The sequence below is a fragment of the Eriocheir sinensis genome, chromosome 22 (assembly GCF_024679095.1).
Source record: "Eriocheir sinensis breed Jianghai 21 chromosome 22, ASM2467909v1, whole genome shotgun sequence".
NCBI classification, from domain to species: domain Eukaryota; kingdom Metazoa; phylum Arthropoda; class Malacostraca; order Decapoda; family Varunidae; genus Eriocheir; species Eriocheir sinensis.
This window is the reverse complement of record NC_066530.1, coordinates 11317315-11337399: the sequence shown is the minus strand read 5'-3', so window position 1 is coordinate 11337399 and position 20085 is coordinate 11317315. Positions and strand designations below refer to the sequence as shown.

Sequence of the window (20085 nt, the reverse complement as noted above, 5' to 3'; positions counted from 1 at the left end):
GAGAGAGAGAGAGAGAGCAGACAAGTGAGTTAGATAAGATTGAAGGAGGTGAAGGAGGAACATTCTCTCCCTCTTTCTTCCTTCCTTCCTTCCTCTAATCATTCATCCAATCCGTTCTTCCATCCATCCATCCATCCGTTCATTCTTACATTCCTCCCGGCTTTCTTTCCTTCCTTCTTTCCTTCTTTCCTTCCTTCCTTCCTTCCTCCTTTTTTATTCCTCATGAGAGAGAAAACGGATATTGTAAGTTCATGAGGGAGAAGATGAGATAATATGGAGGAGGAGGAGGAGGAGGAGGAGGAGGAGTGCCATAAAGTTTAGTCTGACAAAAGCCTTCCACCCCTTCCCTTCAACCTTCATTCGCCCTTCCCTTCCATTCTTTTCCTATTCCTGTCCTTTCCATTCCTTCTCCCTTTCATTCTCCTTTCCTTTCTTTCTCTTTATTTCGTTTCCTTTCTCTCCTCTCCCTCTCTCTTTTTCCTTTCGTTCTTTTCATTCTCTAACGTTCCTTTCTCTTCCCCTACGTTCCCTTCCTTACCCCTTTTCGTTTCTATCCCCCTCTTTTTTTTCCTTTTTTTTCCTATTCTTTTTCTCCTTCTCTCCATTTCCTTTCTCTTTCCTTCTTCCTTCTTTTCTTTTCTTTCTATTTTTTTCGCTTCCTTTCTCTCTTCTCCCTCTCTCTCATTTCTCTCCCCCTCTTTTCTTCTCTCCCTTTTCCTTACCTCTGACTCTTCTATTCATCCTTTCCCTCTCTTCTTCTTTTCCCTTTCTTTATCTCCTTTCCTCTTTCTATTCCTTCGCCCTTTTTCCCTCTTTTAGTAATTCCCTTCATCTTCCCTTCCCTCTATTCCTCTTTCTCCCTTTCCCTTCTAGCCTCTCTCCTCTCCCTTCCCTTCTTACCCTTCATCTTCCTACCTTTCCTTTCCCTTCCCTCTTTCTTCCTTTCAACCTTTCAATCCCCTTCCCTTCCTTCTCCCCTTCCTACCTTTCCCTTTTACTCTCTTTTCTCTCCCTCCCCTTCTTACCCTTCATCTCCTCACTTTCCTTTCCCTTCCCTTTTCCTTTCAACCTTTCAATCCCCTTCCCTTCTCCCCTTCCTACCTTTCCCTTCTACCCTCTCCTATCTCCCTCCCCTTTCCTCCCCTTGCCCTTCCCCTCACCTCCCCTTCTTTATTCCTTTATATCTTTCCTTTATTTCTGCCCTTTCCTTCACTCTCTCCTTCCCTCCCTTTCCCTACTCTCCCTTCCCTTCCCTTCCCTTCCCTTCCCTTCCCCTTCCTTTCCCCTTCTTTGCGTGTAACCAGCGTCCACCCGTTTCCATGGAGATAGTGTCGATACCCCCCCCTCCCTTCCTCCCCCTACCCCCCCCCTCACCACCACCTCCACCACCACCACCATCATCACCACTATCATCACCATCTTTGTTTGCCTCCGCCCTTGTGCTATTCTCGCCGTACTGATGTTTGTTTGTTTGTTTGTTTTCGTTCTCAATACCAGGTTGTCGATCGGAATTCTTTAGTTTAGACAGACAAATAGGATGAGTCGACTAGTAGCTTCTCTTCTTCACCTGTTATTTTATTTATTATTTTCCTTTATTTTTGGCTCATCTCCCCATGTGTGTGTGTGTGTGTGTGTGTGTGTGTGTGTGTGTGTGTGTGTGTAGGTTACGTGTTTTGGGATAGTACAGGTATTTATTTATTGTGTTGTGTGCACGTAACTTTAGTAGTAGTAGTAGTAGTAGTAGTAGTAATAGTAGTAGCAGTGGTGGTGTTAGAAGCACTAATAGTGTTGGTAGTAGTGGTAGTGGTAGAAATTTTAATGATAGTATTGATCTTAGTGGTAGAAGTGGTAATGTCAGTAGTAGTAGTAGCAGTAGTAGTAGTAGTAGTAGTAGTAGTAGTAGTAGTAGTAGTAGTAGTAGTAGTAGTAGTAGTAGTAGTAGTAGTAGTGGTAGTAGTGGTGGTAGTAATAGTAGTAATGGTATAAATTTTAATGATAGTATTGATCTTAGTGGTAGAAGTGGTAATGTCAGTAGTAGTAGTAGTAGTAGTAGTAGTAGTAGTAGTAGTAGTAGTAGTAGTAGTAGTAGTAGTAGTAGTAGTAGTAGTAGTAGTAGTAGTAGTAGTAGTAGTAGTAGTAGTAGTAGTAGTAGTAGTAGTAGTAGTAGTAGTAATAGTAGTAGCAGTAGTAGTAGTAGTAGTAGTAGTAGTAGTAGTAGTAGTAGTAGTAGTAGTAGTAGTAGTAGTAGTAGTAGTAGTAGTAGTAGTAGTAGTAGTAGTAGCAGTATAATAGCAGTTCTTGTTTCTTTATCGTGGTTCTGGTTAGTGTCAGCCCAAGTAGCTGTAAAGAGAATTAGATGCATGGTAGGCAATGCAAGATACTTTATTATGCAAACTGAAATGCGATCTCTCTCTCTCTCTCTCTCTCTCTCTCTCTCTCTCTCTCTCTCTCTCTCTCTCTCTCTCTCTCTCTCGTTATACAGTCGTGCGTGTTTTATTTAGCCATTTTTTTTCCTCCTTTGCCCTCCCTTCTCCCTCCCTCCCACCCTCCCTTCCTTCCTTCCTTCCTTCCTTCCTTCCTTCCTTCCTCCCTCCCTCCCTCCCTCCCTCCCTTTCTACTCTCTCTTTCCCCCTTCACCTCTCACCCCTAGCTTCCTTACACTTTTCCTTCCTTGACCCCTTTTTCCTTTAATTCATCTCCCTACTATGTCTCATTCTCTCTGTTATATCTCTTCCTCCCTTCTTCCTCCCTTTCATTCATTCCCTCTCGCTTCATTTTCTTCCTCATCTATATTCCTTCATAGTGCACAACGCTCATTTCTCTCCCTTCGCCCATCTCGTCCATGATCTCATCAGTCTCCTCCATTATCTCCCTCCCCTTCCCTTCGCAGTCTCTGTGTGTGTGTGTGTGTGTGTGTGTGTGTGTTTTCACCACGGCCTGATCACCAGTAGGACTCACTTTCGCCATCAGGTACCCTCCCGACAGAGCAAGTGCTCATTATTGTCGATCTCTGGGTACTGTCAGGACGTCACACACCACACACCCCATCCCCCTTGCTCAAGGGGGGGGACAGTAACCACTCCTAGTCAACTGAAAGAATCCGGCCTGAGCGGGCTCGAACCGCCGCCCTGTCAGACCGTGAAGCCTGGCAGTGTGTGTGTGTGTGTGTGTGTGTGTGTGTGTGTGTAGGATTTTAGTATTAGGAATCGTTAGATCAATCTTTTCCACTACTGCATTTTTCATCGCCGAGAGAGAGAGAGAGAGAGAGAGAGAGAGACACACACACATCCGTTGCGGACATATTTTCCTTGTTTATCTAATGTTTTTTTTTTCTCTCTCTATCTCTCTCTATCTCTCTCTCTCTCTCTCTCTCTCTCTCATGGGCGTGGCCTGAGTTGTTTTTAGAATTTCAATCGATCTCTCCCTCTAATGCATTCTTCATTACACACACACACACACACACACACACACACACACATGCACGTCTCTTCTCTGCCTTAATTAACTGCATGTATCCTTGTGTGTCTTCGTTGTGTTTAAGAGACGAATAATTACTTAGATTTGAAAAGAAAAAAATAACTATTGTATATGCCCCCAACACACACACACACACACTCGAACGCCCTCTGCCTCTTGTTTATTTGCTTTTAACTGTATAAGGAAACATACCTACACGTCTATTCCAAGCTCACCCTTTCTCGGCCATTCCCTTGCGGTCAGTTCCAGCACTATCGGTCAGTCAGGCGCCGTTCCCCATTAGCGTTCCATGCATCACTTTTACGGGTTAATGGCCACGTCAATCATAGAAATTTTGTTTGTTCGTAATTGCATGGCGCGGGTATGCCAGGATATGAAAAAAGTGACTGTGTGTGTGTGTGTGTGGAATTAATGAAGGCGAAATATACTGTTTGAAGCTGCCGTTGTTTTTTGAGTTGGTAATAGTTGACATATCGTAAGTTAGGGAGAGTTTGAGATGCGGCATTTAAGTCTCATAGTGTATCGTTGTTTTCAGTCAGTAGTGTATGAATAGAACGAGTGAAGAAGGGTCGCTTTACCTTTGCAACTGATACATGTTCTTCCTGGGATGTGTTGCCTGCCTTTCATGGTGCTAATTAGAACATTGGCCCTCATTGGACGATATTTTTTGTTCTAGTTGAGGGAAAAACATCAAAGTAAACTAACATCGGATCATGAGAGAGGCGGAGTACATTGGGAAAGGCCTTTTAATGAATGGATGATGATGGAATACCAAATAAGAACGAACAAAGTGAGGTGGCGTAATCCGCCTTGAACGTAACAATACTCGTCAGTCGTGGTGGTGGTGGTGGTGGGGAAGGGGTAAGGGGGGGGGGGTGACGTGTTGGCTTGCTGGGTGGTGGGTGGCGATAGTGTTGATGGTCGTGGTGATGGTGATGATAGTAGTAGTGGTGATGGTGGTGAATATGTTGGCAGAGTGGTGGTGGAAGGTGGTGGTGGTGGTGGTGATGATAGTTGTAGTGTTGGTGATGGGAAAGGGTTGTTGGCATGGAGGTTAGGTTAGGTTAGGTTAGGTTAGGTTAGGTTAGGTTAGGTTAGGTTAGGTTAGGTTAGGTTAGGTTAGGTTAGAACATAAGAACATAAGAACGCATGAGTCTACAAGAGACCGGTAGGCTTGTACGAGGCAGCTCCTTTGACCCTAAGCTCCCGTGTATCTAACCCCACCTAATATCGCTGTCCATGAATTTATCTAATCTATTTTTGAATGTGACAATTGTATTGGCACTCACCACATGACTGCTAAGCCTATTCCACTCATCCACCACCCTGTTAGTAAACCAATTTTTGCCAATGTCCTTGTTGAATCTGAATTTATCCAGTTTAAACCCATTACTTCGTGTCCTACCCGGCTCTCTTACCAACAAAACCTTATAAATGTCTCCCTTATTAAAGCCCTTCATCCATTTATAAACCTCGATCATGTCTCCACGCACCCTTCGCCTTTCTAGAGAATGCAAGTTTAACTGTTTGAGTCTTTCCTCGTATGGCAAGTTTCTCAACCCCTGAATCATCTTAGTCATCCTCCTCTGCACCGATTCTAACATTTTGATATCCATTCTATAGTAAGGTGACCAGAACTGAACCGCATAGTCAAGATGAGGTTCGGTTCGGTTCGGTTGGTTAGGTTAGGTTAGGTTAGGCTAGGTTAGGTTAGGTTAGGTTAGGCTAGGCTAGGTTAGGTTAGGTTAGGTTAGGTTAGGTTAGGTTAGGCTGGTTGTTGGCGTGGTGGTGGTAGAGGTGATATAAGTAATCCTGGTTGGTGGATTGGCCGGATGGTGGTGGTGGTGGTGGGCGGGAGGTTCACAGGAGCGGCCACAACTCGAGGTCATACGGGCAAACCTTTCGAAACCTTACTGTGGGTATTGTAATGACCTCCCTTCCTCCCTCCCTCCCTTCCTCTGACATACCCCGCCGCTCCCTCACTCATTTTCTCTCTCTTATTTACCTCCATCCAGCTCCCTTCCTCTTGGCCTCTTTATTATTCCTTTTCTCTTCCTTTTTTTTTCTCCTCCATATTGCACCCTTCGTTATGTCTCTTCTTCCTTTTTTTCGTTCTTTTTTCTCTCCCTTCTGACTATCATATCGCTCGCTTCCTCTCCCTCATTCCTTTTCTCTCCCTTCTCCCTTCCATCTTTATTTCCTCCCTTCCACCCTTTCCCCTTATTCCTTCACCCCACTCCTCCCTTCTCCCACATATCTGTTCTCCCTTACTCCCTTTCACCTCCTCTTTTCATCTGCTTACCTCCCTTCTTTCCTTCTCTCTCCCTTCCATCTTTATTTCCTCCCTTCCATCTACTCCTTTCCATCCACCGTTTGTCCACCAATGCTATACTCTCCCACCCTCTCCCATCCTCTCCCTCCCCTCCCTACCTATGAATTATCTCCCTCTATTTTCCACCCACCTATAACCTGCCAACACCCATTCACCCTCTCCCTCTCCCTCTGTCTCCCTTTCTCCCACCCTCCTACCCGGCCATCCACACTCATATATTATCTTCCACTATCCGCCTGCCTCTTCAAGCCTCACTCACATCCTCTCTCTCCACCTTTCATCTCCCAATTGACTCCATCTGTTCCATTAGGTGTTATGCTCTTCCTCTCCTTGCAAACCTATACCAGCTCTTGCATGTTCCCTCTTCTCTCTTCCCTTTCACTATCTATGCAGTATCTCTTTCTATATTAATCCACGTCTCGTCTTTTAGTATTTCCTCATTTTTCCTTCTCCTCACAAACCTATACGACCTCTTGTTCCCTCTCCTCTCCTCCCTTTCACTAATCTATGCAGCATCCCTTTCTATATTAATCCACGCGTCTTGTCTTTTAGGTCTGTAATATAAGACACTCGCTTCTCACATCAGCTATTTCTAAGGGTCTAAGATTGAGTCAGTTGGGTTCTAATGAGTGTTTTTTTAGGTTGATGGTACAGAAGAAGGGTCACACTACCACCAGGGTCATTAAACTACCCCTTTAAATGCCCACAACTCCTACGAAAGCCTTGTCAAATTGGTGTTCTTAGGCTGCGAACTGTCTTATAATACGACTCTTAGTATTCTCCTCCTCTTCCTCTCCTCACACACCGATAGCACCTCTTATTCCCTCTTCTCTCTTCCCTTTCACTAATCTATGCAGCATCCCTTTCTATATTAATCCACGCCTCTTGTCTTTAAGTATTTTCCTCTTCCTCCTCTTCCTCTCCTCACGAACCGATAGCACCTCTTATTTCCTCTTCTCTCGTCCATATCACCTCTCTCTGCAGCATCCCTTTCTATATTAACCCACGTCTCGTCTGTTGGTATTCTCCTCCTCTTCTTCCTCTTCACAAGGTTATTCCCACCATTCCCAGTTCGGGGCTTAAACACACATTCGATAAAGCCCCGACCACACTGACTTCACGACCTAATAACGACCAGGTAGCGGGCGCCGATACATTTTAATAATTCGAGCCTCGGTCCTTCCTTCCTCTCATAGTTTTTCTTAATGTTTCGTTGTTGCCTTCATGCTTACCTGTCTCATTTCATCCTTCTCCTCTCATTTCATCTCCTTTTCTTCAGTTCTTCCTTGTCTTTGCCTACTCTTTGTCTCCCTTCCTTCCTTTCATTCTTTTTCTTAATGTTTTCTTGTTGCCTTCATGCTTACCTATCTCACTTCATCCTTCTCATTTCATCTCCTTTTCTTCAGTTCTTCCTTGTCTTTGCCTTTTCTTCTTTGTCTATTCCTTTCTTCTGTTACCTCCTCTGCGTCTCCATCCTTTGTGCCCTTTGGAAATATTTGCCGTGGGAGCTAAAAATCGTCTTGAGAATTTCGGCCACAACTTCACCTTCCCTCTCTCCCTTCTCTCCCGCCCCTTCCACCAGCCTCCGCAGCACCCTTCTTCTCCCTGTCCTTCCACGTGTACCCAGCCTTCCTCCCTTTACCAGCGGAGGGTAAACAGAGGTACTTCTTGAGATTCATCCTCAGGGTCACGCGGGCTTGGTAAAGAAGGGAGGGAAAAAGAGAGATAGAAAAGAGGTGGTGACTGCAGAAGAAAAAGGGAAGAAGGTGGTTTTGCGTTGTAGGAGAGAGAGAGAGAGAGAGAGAGAGAGAGAGAGAGAGAGAGAGAGAGAGAGAGAGAGAGAGAGAGAGAGAGAGAGATTAGCATTGATAAGATTAGCAAAGAAAAGTTAGTGGAATAATAGAGAGTTGATTATATTGTGCAGTCTAACAGGAGTGAACATGGCGTTTAGCTCCCCTCCTTTATGTAGAGAGAGATGGAGAAAGTTGTTTACTGTTTTATAAGAAAGATTAGCACGGGAAAGTTAGTGAAAGAGAAATGACTGTTGATAAAGATTAGAGGATTTCGAAGAGAAGAGAGGAACTGACCATATGTTTTAGGGGAGAAAGAATTACTGTTTTATAAGAAAGATTAGCACGGGAAAGTTAGTGAAAGAGAAATGACTGTTGATAAAGATTAGAGGATTTCGAAGAGAAGAGAGGAACTGACCATATGTCTTAGGGGAGAAAGAATTACTGTTTTATAAGAAAGATTAGTATAAGGGAAAGATAGCAAAAAAGGAAGGATAGTTGATAAAGTAGAAAGGGTTTTGTAGACAATGAAAGAACTGATCGTCTGTTTTGGAGATAATGATTCACTGTTTAAGAAAGGAAAATAGTAAAGGAGAGATGGAAAAAAAATGAAGTATGGTTGATAAAGACGGAAGGGTTTTGTATAGAATGGAGGAACTCATCGTATGTTTTAGAAGAGAATGATTCATCTATTAATAAGGAAGAGAAGTAAAGGAGAGATGATGAACAAGGAAGGATAGTTGATAAGGACGCGTGATTAAGCAGAAAACGAAAACAACGCAGTGATTTGAATTAAAGATAAGAATATTGAGTTTTACGGGAATTATCAGATGTCGGTTCAATATCTTAAATCCATTTATTTTTCTTACACAATCATAACTAGAAATAAAGAACACGAAGCTAAGTCAACTCCGTGTATTTCATATTAGATTTGCATCGTCACTATATTTTCACAATCATCAATTTCTTTTATTCTCAGTCTATCTTATCTCCATCTATCATTCCTCTCCTATCATCCATAGCCATTTCTTCCTTGTACAACCATCGCTAGAAATGCACCCCAGTCTATTTCAACTCCTTTAGTCTTTTCTCTCCCCTTATATACAACACAGTGACTATATTTTCACTAGGACTAATTTCTTTCATTCTCAGTCTATCTTATCTCCATCTATCATTCCTCTCCCATCATCCATAGCCATTTCTTCCTTGTACAACCATCGCTAGAAATGAACCCCAGTCTATTTTAACTCTTTTAGTCTTTTCTCTCCCTTTATACACAACACAGTCACTATATTTTCACCAGGACTAATTTCTTTCATTCTTTGTCTATCTTATCTCCATCTATCATTCCTCTCCCTTCATCCATAGCCAATTCTTCCTTGAGTCTATTTTAACTCTTTTAGTCTTTTCTCTCCCCTTATTCACAACACAATCACTATATTTTCACCAGGACTAATTTCTTTCATTCTCAGTCTATCTTATCTCCATCTATCATTCCTCTCCCATCATCCATGGACTAATTTCTTTCATTCTTTGTCTATCTTATCTCCATCTATCATTCCTCTCCCTTCATCCATAGCCAATTCTTCCTTGTACAGCCATAGGTAGAAATAAACCCCAGTCTATTTCAACTCCTTTAGTCTTTTCTCTCCCCTTATATACAAACACACCGTCATTGTATCTTCACTATCACCGGCTATATTCTTCCAATCCTTTATTCTTATCCCTACACACCTACAGTTAAAAATTTATTGGTCGCATTATAAGACATTTCATCGTCCAAGAACACCTATTTGACAAGGCTTTCGTAGGAGTTGTGGGCATTTCCAGGAGTAGTTCTATGACCCTGATGGTAATGTGACCCTTCCTCTGTACCATGAACCTGTAGAAGCACTCATTAGAACCCGATTGACCCCTTCTTTGACCTTTAGAAATAGATTATGTGAGAAGCGAAAGTGTTCTGTAATACCAAACTAAGAACCTCAAAAGAACCTCAAGCTATTTTAAACTCCATGTCTTTCCTCTCCCTTGTCAATCTTAAACTCCATGTCTTTGCTCTCCCTTGTCAATCTTAAACTCCATGTCTTTCCTCTCCCTTGTCAATCTTAAACTCCATGTCTTTGCTCTCCCTTGTCAATCTTAAACTCCATGTCTTTCCTCTCCCTTGTCAATCTTAAACTCCATGTCTTTCCTCTCCCTTGTCAATCTTAAACTCCATGTCTTTCCTCTCCCTTGACACACATCCACACGGTCACAAAACCCTCACCATCACTGACTAATTTCTTCCCTTCCATTATGTTTTCTTCCCTTACACAACCTTGACATTCCGGGAGGATGGGGTGGGGGGGGGTAGGTTGGGTGAGGTGGGTGGGTGCGTGTAGAGTATGGGGGAGAGGGTGAGGGGTGTTGAGGGTGTTGGTAGGAGTGTAGATTAAAGTATGTTGGGGGGGAGGTGAAAATCGTGTGAAAAGTAGAGTGTGAAAATGTGAATAGGGTGTTAAGTGTGAAAAGTGTGTTGAAAGTGTATTACCTCAATCTATCTCAATTCTCAAATCCATCTGTCTTTCCATTCTCTCTCATCCATTGTAAATTCTTCCTTACACGACTAGGGCTTAAAATGAAAACCCTCAATCTATCTCAAATCCATCTGTCTTTCCATTCTCTCTCATCCATTGTAAATTCTTCCTCACACAACTAGGGCTTAAAATGAAAACCCTCAATCTATCCCAAATCCATCTGTCTTTCCATTCTCTCTCATCCATAGTAAATTCTTCCTTACACGACTAGGGCTTAAAATGAAAACCCTCAATCTATCTCAAATCCATCTGTCTTTCCATTCTCTCTCTTCCATTGTAAATTCTTCCTTACACAACTAGGGCTTAAAATGAATTACCTCAGTCTATCTCAAATCCATCTGTCTTTCCTCTTCTCTCATCCATTGTAAATTCTTCCTTACACGACTTGGGCTTAAAATGAAAACCCTCAATCTATCTCAAATCCATCTGTCTTTCCTCTTCTCTCATCCATAGTAAACTCTTCCGTACACGACTTGGGCTTAAAATGAAAACCCTCAATCTATCTCAAATCCATCTGTCTTTCCTCTTCTCTCATCCATAGTAAACTCTTCCGTACACGACTTGGGCTTAAAATGAAAACCCTCAATCTATTTTAACTCAAGTCTTTTCTCTCCTTATTATTATTATTATTTTTTTTACATAACGTCATCACCACGTACCCTTACTATCGCTATCTAATTTCCTTCATCCCTTAATTTTTTCCTCACGGCCATAACTAGACCACTTTATCTTCACTCCACCTGTTTTTCCTCTCCCTTTATACTCCACCATCACTATCTCCCTCACCATCAGTGGCTAGATATATTCCACCTTGTTTTGTAGCCTCCCCGCCACCTGCCTCCCTTGTAAGACCTCGGCTATTAAGACTTTTATTGTTTATTTATTTATCTCAGTTCTCCGAGTTCTCCGTTCTCCCTCCATCTCCATTTTTCCTGTCTCTTCTATTTCCTCTTGTTTTATTGCTGGTCCCAAACCTATTTCACGTCACCTTATCTTGCCATTTCATCTCCATTGCTTTTCGCCTTTTCCTTTTCTAAGTCTTTTTCTTTGTATACCTTCTTTTCTTTTCTCCTTCTCGTCTTCCTCACTGGTCATTCATCATCGTCTAATTACCTGTCTAGCTTCTCCTTATTATGTCCTGTTCCTCGTCCTCCTCCTCTGCCATCCTCTTTCTTATTTTTTTTTGGCTTTTTTCTCATTTTTCACTTTTAATGCCTTCGTCTTTTTCCTTTTCTCCTCTTTTGCCTCCTCCTCCTCCTCCTCCTCTACTATTTCCACGTCTTCTCTTTGCTTCCTTCTCCTTGCCTTGCATCTTCTCCTTCTCTTTTCTCCTTCCTCTTCTTCACTTTTCCACCTTCTTCCCTCTTCCTCCTTTTAATGCCTTCGTCTTTTTTCTTTTTTCTCCTCTTTTGCCTCCTCTTTCTTATCCCTTTTTTTTACTTTTTTTCTTCTTTTTCACTTTTAATGCCTTCGTTTTTTTCCTTTTCTCCTTTTTTGCCTTCTCCTCCTCCTCCTCCTCCTCCTCTACTATTTCCACGTCTTCTCTTTGCTTCCTTCTCCTTCTTGCCATGCATCTTCTCCTTCTCTTTTTCTCCTTCCTCTTCTTCACTTTTTCCACACTGCCTTCTTCCCCTCTTCCTCCTTCTTCCTATCTCCTCGTCCTCATCCATTCCACATATCCTCCTCCTCTAACCTTTCCACTCCTCCTCGTCCTCCTCACCTCCACTTAACTATCATTTCCATGCCTCCACCACCTCCTACCTTTACCCCCCTAACCCCCACCAATCCTCCTCCCTGACCCTTCCACCCCAGTCCACACAACCACATATCCTGACTCCTTCACCCCATCCTTTACCCCACTCCTTTACAACCTCCTTCACCCCAATCCTTTACCCCCACTCCTTTACAACTACTCCTTCACCCCAATCCTTTACCCCCACTCCTTTACAACCACTCCTTCACCCCAATCCTTTACCCCCACTCCTTTACAACCACTCCTTCACCCCAATCCTTTACCCCCACTCCTTTACCCCCACTCCTTCACCCCAATCCTTTACCCCCACTCCTTTACAACCACTCCTTCACCCCACTCCTTTACCCCCACTCCTTTACAACCACTCCTTCACCCCACTCCTTTACCCCCACTCCTTTACAACCACTCCTTCACCCCCAATCCTTTACCCCCACTCCTTTACAACCACTCCTTCACCCCAATCCTTTACCCCCACTCCTTTACAACCACTCCTTCACCCCAATCCTTTACCCCCACTCCTTGACAACAACTCCTTAACCCCCAATCCTTTACCCCCTCCTTTACAACCACTCCTTCACCCCAATCCTTTACCCCCACTCCTTTACCACTCCTTCACCCCAATCCTTTACCCCCACTCCTTTACAACCACTCCTTCACCCCAATCCTTTACCCCCACTCCTTTACAACCACTCCTTCACCCCCATCCTTTACCCCCACTCCTTTACAACCACTCCTTCACCCCAATCCTTTACCCCCACTCCTTTACAACCACTCCTTCACCCCAATCCTTTACCCCCACTCCTTTACAACCACTCCTTCACCCCCATCCTTTACCCCCACTCCTTCACCCCAATCCTTTACCCCCACTCCTTTACAACCACTCCTTCACCCCAATCCTTTACCCCCACTCCTTTACAACCACTCCTTCACCCCAATCCTTTACACCCACTCCTTTACAACCCATCCTTCACCCCAATCCTTTACACCCACTCCTTTAAAACCACTCATTCACACCCACTCCTTTACAACCACTCCTTCACCCCAATCCTTTACACCCACTCCTTTACAACCACTCCTTCACCCCCAATCCTTTACACCCACTCCTTTACAACCACTCCTTCACCCCCAATCCTTTACCCCCACTCCTTTATCCCCATTTTTACCATAGACTAGGTTGAAGTGAAATGGAGATGAAACAAGAAGAAAAGACTAAGTTGAGATAAGTAAGCATGAAGGAAACAAGAAAACATTGAGAAAGACGAAGAAGAAAGGAAGGAAGAAAAGAAAAAGACAAGGAAAAAGATGAGGCCTTAGACAAAGTTGAAGTGAAATGAAGATGAAAAAAGAAAACAGCCTTAACCTCCACTCCCTTATCCCCAATCTTTCACTCCCACTCCTTAACCCCCATTCCTTCACCCCCAATCCCTTATCCCCACTCCTTTATCCCCACTCCTTAACCCCCATTCCTTTACTCCTCAGGCTGCTGGCGGAGGTTATGTGTTCCCGGACTCAGGGTTACGGGAGGGGGCAAGCTTCGCGCAGGTGGACTGGCACAACCACACACAGGAGGAGCTGGACAGGAGGAGAACGGGCCCCGGAGAGCAAGGGTTACCGCACTACCTCGCCCCGGGACTCGAGAAGAAACGCGAGGAGCTCTTCTACACCAATGGCTTCAACGCTCTGCTCAGCGACGGGATTGCGTTGGACAGAGCGCTCCCCGACATAAGACATCCCAAGTAAGTGAAGGAAGATTGAATCCTTTGTGGTTTGTAGTGGAAGTGGTAGAAGGGATTTAGATGTTGAAGATGTGGTTTAGAGGTGTGGAAGAAGAGGTTTAGAAAGTGGAATAAGAGGTTCAGACATAAGACATCCTGAGTAAGTGAAGGAAGATTGAGTCCTTTATGATTTGTAGTGGAAGTAGTAGAAGGGATTTAGAGGTGGAAGATGTGGTTTAGAGGTGTGGAAGAAGAGGTTTAGAAAGTGGAATAAGAGGTTCAGACATAAGACATCCTAAGTAAGTGAAGGAAGATTGAGTCCTATATGATTTGTAGTGGAAGTAGTAGAAGGGATTTAGAGGTGGAAGATGTGGTTTAGAGGTGTGGAAGAAGAGGTTTAGAAAGTGGGATAAGAGGTTCAGACATAAGACATCCTAAGTAAGTGAAGATCGTAGTCCGTGAGCTTTATATAGGTGATAGAAGAAGAGTTTTTTAGAGGTGGTTGAAGATGTATAGGTGGGGTAGAGGTGGTAGAAGAAAGGGGTTAAGAGATGGTAGATGGAGGGGTTTGAATACATAAGAAAGGATTTAGATAATAGAAGAAAGGGTTTAGAGAAGGAAGAAAGGGTTTAAAGACAATAAAAAGGGTTTAGACAACAGAAGATGTATAGGGACAGTAGAAGAAGGGGATTAAAGACAATATAAGGGGTTAAGACGAGAGAAGAAGGGGTTTAAAGATGATAGGAAGGGTTTAGAGACAATGGAAAAGGTTTAAAGGCAATGGAAGGGTTTTTTTTCTTCACTTTTCTTTTTGTTGCCCTTGACTTACTCCCTGTGCTGTAAAAAAACTATAGAAAAAGGGTTTAGTCAATAGAAGAAGGGGTTTAAGGAAAGATGAAAGGGTTAAGAGGTGGAAAAATAGGTTAAAAGAGATGTCTAGCACTCCTGAGTTGCTGAAGTGAAGGACGGACGCTATTAAGGCTTATTAACTATGCATATCTCTCTCTCTCTCTCTCTCTCTCTCTCTCTCTCTCTCTCTCTCTCTCTCTCTCTCTCTCTCTCTCTCTCTCTCTCTCTCTCACGGTCCTATTTCGCTCCCTTAAGGTCCAGTCAGAACTAATTAATTTACTGTTTTATTTACACACACACACACACACATACACACTCTCTCTCTCTCTCTCTCTCTCTCTCTCTCTCTCTCTCTCTCTCTCTCTCTCTCTCTCTCTCTCTCTCTCTCTCTCTCTCTCTCTCTCTCTCTCTCTCTCTCTCTCTCTCTCTCTCTCTCTCTCTCTCTCTCTCTCTCTCTCTCTCTCTCTCTCTCTCTCTCATCAATCATAATATTGTATACTTCTTTCCTCCTCCTCCTCCTCCTCCTCCTCCTCCTCCTCCTCTTCCTTGTAGTGATTGGAATACTAATTGTGTTTCCTCAAGTGTTATGCTTTCATCATACTTACAGTCTATTCAAGGACGCACACACCCCTCGCATACACTTATTCTTAGCATTGGTATTGGTATCAGTATTAATATAGGCAGAAACATCTCAAGTATAGGTTTCACTGGTATAGTTATTGCCAATGGATGTCCGCTGCTTTCTTTTATGTGTTTCGGGACCATATCTTTTTTTCGTAGGTCATCCATCCTCTCCAAACGCTTCCTTTTTTCCTTTTCTCCTTTCCCACTCTTATACCTCCTCCTCCTCCTCGTCCTTTCATCTCTTTCCTATTCTCTGTTCAACCTCATTCTCTTAGCCTTGGTTAAACTTCTCTTTCTTTCCTCTTAATTCTATCCCTCTCATTTACTTTCTCTTTAATTAATTTTACTCTCCCGTCTTTTACTCTTTTACCTTTTCCCTTTCATTCACTCTGTATTGCATCCCTTTTTTTCTTTTTCCCTTTTTATCGTATCCGACCTTCCTCTTCTTCCTCCATCCAAACCATCCCCTTCTGCATTATTTCCTCCCCTTTTCCCCTCCCAACATTCTCTATTTCCTTTCTCTTCCTTCCTCTCATTCACTTATTCTGTTCTTTATTCCCCTCCCAACATTCTCTTTTTCCTTCCTCTTCCTTCCTCTCATTCACTTATTCTGTTCTTTATTCCCCTCCCAACATTCTCTTTTTCCTTCCTCTTTCTTCCTTTCATTCACTTATTCTGTTCTTTATTCCCCTCCCAACATTCTCTTTTTCCTTTCTCTTCCTTCCTCTCATTCACTTATTCTGTTCTTTATTCCCCTCCCAACATTCTCTATTTCCTATCTCTTCCTTCCTCTCATTCACTTATTCTGTTCTTTATTCCCCTCCCAACATTCTCTATTTCCTTTCTCTTCCTTCCTCTCATTCACTTATTCTGTTCTTTATTCCCCTCCCAACATTCTCTTTTTCCTTCCTCTTCCTTCCTCTCATTCACTTATTCTACTCTTTATTCTTCTCTCCTATCCCACGCCCTCCTCATCTCATCTCATGACTTATCCATACAATTCAGTTCTCATCCACTTCATCTTCACATATATCATTTTTTCCAAGGAGTTTTTTAAGTCAGTTCAACGTCCCAGAACTAGAGTATTTATTTTGCTTATTCCTAACCGGCATCGTGGAATCAGAATGTCTATCACTTCCTTATCAGATATCGTGGAACTCCTTTTTTTGGGGGGGTTGTTTATCAGCTGATGCATGTTGTGAGATGCTTCGTAGGGAAAGCTTTTGGTGCTGTTGATAGATGCGTCGTTTTCTTGTTTGTTTTTAATTATTCTGTACCGAAAATACTCATTGTGTGTAAATTTGTTTGTCAGGGGGGGAGGGAGGGAGGGAGAAAGAGAGAGGAAGAAGAAATAGTATGAGAGAGAGAGGACGAAAGAGAGGAGAAGAGAGAGGGGAAGAAAAAGAGAGGAAGAGAGAGGAAGAAAGGGAGAGAAAGAAAGAAAGGGAAGAAAGGAGGAAAGAAAGGAGGAAAGAAAGAGAGGAAAGAAGAGAGGAAAGAAGAGAGGAAAGAAAGAGAGGGAAAGAGAGGGAAAGAAGAGAGGAAGAAAGAAAGAAGAAGAGAGGGAAGAAAGAGAGGAAAGAGAGAGGGAAAGAAAGAGGAAAGAAGAGGAAAGAAAGAGAGAGAAAGAAGAGAGGAAAGAGAGGAAAGAGAGAGAGAGAGGAGAGAGGAGAGAGAGAGAGAGAGAGAGAGAGAGAGAGAGAGAGACACAGACCCCATGGTCCAGACTTGTGGTCTGTCCTTAAACCTAAGTGATTTTACATTAATCAGAAGACTCCAAAACGTTGCATTTCTACTCTAGTTGATATTAAGTTGAAGGAAGTGACGGTCGAGCTTATTTTGAAGGAGTCAATCGTGTTACACTGGACACTGACGGTGGAAGCTTATTCCATTCTCGCACTACATCGTTGGTGAAGAAAAAAAATTTGGTGCAGTCTGAATTCTACATCATCTGAGTTTTACGCCATTGTTCCTCGTGCGCAAAGTGTCATCGATCATAAACAATGTTGATCTGTCTACATTGTGAAACCATTAAGTATTTTAAAACATTCGATCAGTTTTCTCCTCAGGCGACGTTCAAGAAGAGAACATGTTAGGGTAGAAAGCCTTTCTTCGTAGGATTTGTTGCGCAAGGAAGGGATAATTTTCGTTGCCCGACGCTGAACACCTTCTAATTTAGCAATATCCTTTGCATGGTGGGGAGACCAAACTGTACCGCATATTCCAAGTGGGGTCTGACTAAACTGTTGTAGAGCGAGTATTACATCTTTATTCTTAAATAAAAGTTTCTTTTAATGAAGCCCAACATTCTGTTCGCTTTATTTGCTGCATCGATGCATTGCTGTGAGAATTTGAGGTTTGACGCGATTTTGACCCCCAAGTCCTTGACGCATTGAACGCTTTTGAGTTTAACGCCGCGCATTTCGTAATCAAACTTCTTATTCCTCGTTCCAACTTGAAGGACCTGGCACTTGTCTACGTTAAAGGGCATCTCCCATCTATCCGACCAAGCTGAAATTTTGTGCAAATCCTCTTGGAGGCTTTGCCTGTCTTCGTCAGTGAGAACCGAGTTACCAATCTTTGTGTCGTCTGCAAATTTACTCATGCGGTTATTGAGAGAGAGAGAGAGAGAGAGAGAAACAGCGGTGGACACGTCGGCAGTATTGGAACACCTGTGGCCGGTGACACACTCGGACACGTGGCAGGCTGTTATTTCGTGTAAATGTTTTCATCTTCCTACACTTTGAACAGGTGCGTCTGTCAATAAAACACGCAGGAGACGAATCAATTATCAAACTCATACAGAAACGCATGATTTTGATAACTGGGTGGTTTTTATATATATATTTTCATCTCTTTACGAAATGAGAATTGTAAGAAAAAAAAATATATATATATGCGTTCACCTAATTTTTCCGGTTGTATAACTTTAAGCACCAGATGAAACCATTAACAAACTCATTAATATACTAAAAGCACAGGAACATTTTCTTGATCGTAATAAAAGTCGTTCAAGCGAAAAATATACCAAATCAATAAAAACTAAGCTCCGTCTATTTAATATGAAGCTCCAGAGGAAAGCATCAATAAACACACACAAAAAAGAAAGATTAAAAACACAGGAACGTTTTTTTGTACAGTAACGGAAGCATATCAAAGCCAAACAAACAGCCAACATTTTCCTCAAATAACTTTACTCTTCTTCTTTTCCCTCTCCCTGAACGTCAATGTCCTTGGTTCCTCTCTCCCTTTCCACGTCCTCTTCATCTCCTCACATGACGCGGCCTCCTGTGAAAGAAGGTAGAATTAAGTGGTCAAAAGGGAGGTTAATTTCGGATGGAGAAGTGTCCTGATACTTTTTTCTATATCTCTCCTTTCATTTAATATTGTTCTCGTTGCAAGCTTAACATCGACTAGTGAAGGAAAGAACAAGTATACATTGATCTGTTCCACAATGTTATGTCTCAACCCACGCCTAACACAAGCTAAGGTGCAGTAATGGGTAGACGGTGGCTGAGTGGTTGGCGTGCGGGCCCCACATTCACCGAGTTCTGGACGACGCGGGTTCGAGTCCACCGCTACCACCTGGGGTTTTTCAGTCACCGCCGAGTGGCCTAAGACTACCCACATGCTGCCCAGAAGACCACACTTCAACCCGGACTCTAGAAGAAATTGTCCAAGCGAATCAAGAATGAGCGGCAGGAACCAAGATAAATGACGCCATTATAAAAATTGTCTGCGCCATGACGGGTTGGGGCCGACCACCAGGCCTCTGAAGAAAGCCTACCGGCGCCACACACACACACACGCACACACACACACACACACACACACACACACACACACACACACACACACACACACACACACACACACACACACACACACACACACACACACACACACACACACACACACACACACACACACACACACACACACACACGCACACACACATATACCACACACACACACACACCTGTCTCTGTCAAGCCTGCATCAGTCTAAATTTATTTGGCCACAATTTGGGAAACACTTGCATCACCACACGCCACACAGGCAACGCTATACAAGTAACAACAGCAAGAGGAACAAGATAGAATTCTCACCTATTCAGTGTATGGAGTTCTGTTATGCACGGGAGTTTATACAGCTAGCATACTTTACACAGTGTTATGCAGGAGGTTCATATTCTCAAACACTTCCGGTTCGTACCACAATTAAAGGTCTGTATTATACGATACTTTCGCTTCTCACATCAGCTATTTCTAAAGGTCAAAGAGGGGGTCAGTCGGGTTCTAATGAGTGTTTCTTCAGGTTCATGGCACAGAAGAAGGGTCAAACTACCACCAGGGTCATAAAACTACTCGTGGAAATGCCCACAACTTGTCAAATATGTGTTTTTAAGCGGCGAAATGTTTTATAATACGACCCAAAATGAGACGTCTGGTGGAGAAAGGGCGTAAGGGACACAGCCATTTTTTTCCTAGTTGGTACAGGGAAGGGCAGGCTACACATACCAGGAAGAAAGAAGATATAAGTTACAGGGGAAAAGCGACCATCGGTACATGAAACACAAGATCACTTTTCCCTTGCAACTTATCTCTTATTCTTCCTGTGACGTGTAGCCTGCCTTTCCCAGCGCAAACTATATAAAAAAAATGGTTTTATACTTCTCGCCCCTTCTCGCCCGACGTCTCAAATATTTCCAAAAGCCACCAAGGAGATTAGTCGGGTTCACACGAGTGTTTATCACATCCATGGTGTAGAAACCTTGTCAAGCTATTACTAGGCTCATAAAACTACCCATGGAAATACCCTCCACAACCTTTTTTTTTTTTTTTTTTACAACAAAGGAGACAGCTCAAGGGCACACAAAAAAGGAAACAATAATAAAAAATAAAAAAAACCACTACTCGCTGCTCCTAAAACCCTATCAAATATCGGTGTGTGAGCCTCGAAATGTTTG

At 43.0% G+C, this 20085-nt stretch overlaps 1 protein-coding gene across 2 annotated transcripts in view; it reads left to right on the top strand.

The window, feature by feature from the left end:
- Positions 1 to 20085, top strand: part of LOC127002053 (uncharacterized) — a 93551-nt gene that overhangs the window by 2417 nt on the left and 71049 nt on the right. For both annotated transcript variants that reach the window (XM_050867418.1, XM_050867419.1), the window contains exon 2: positions 13408 to 13664. In XM_050867418.1, the coding sequence (XP_050723375.1) occupies positions 13408 to 13664 (257 nt within the window). The remainder of the gene's footprint in view (positions 1 to 13407; positions 13665 to 20085) is intronic.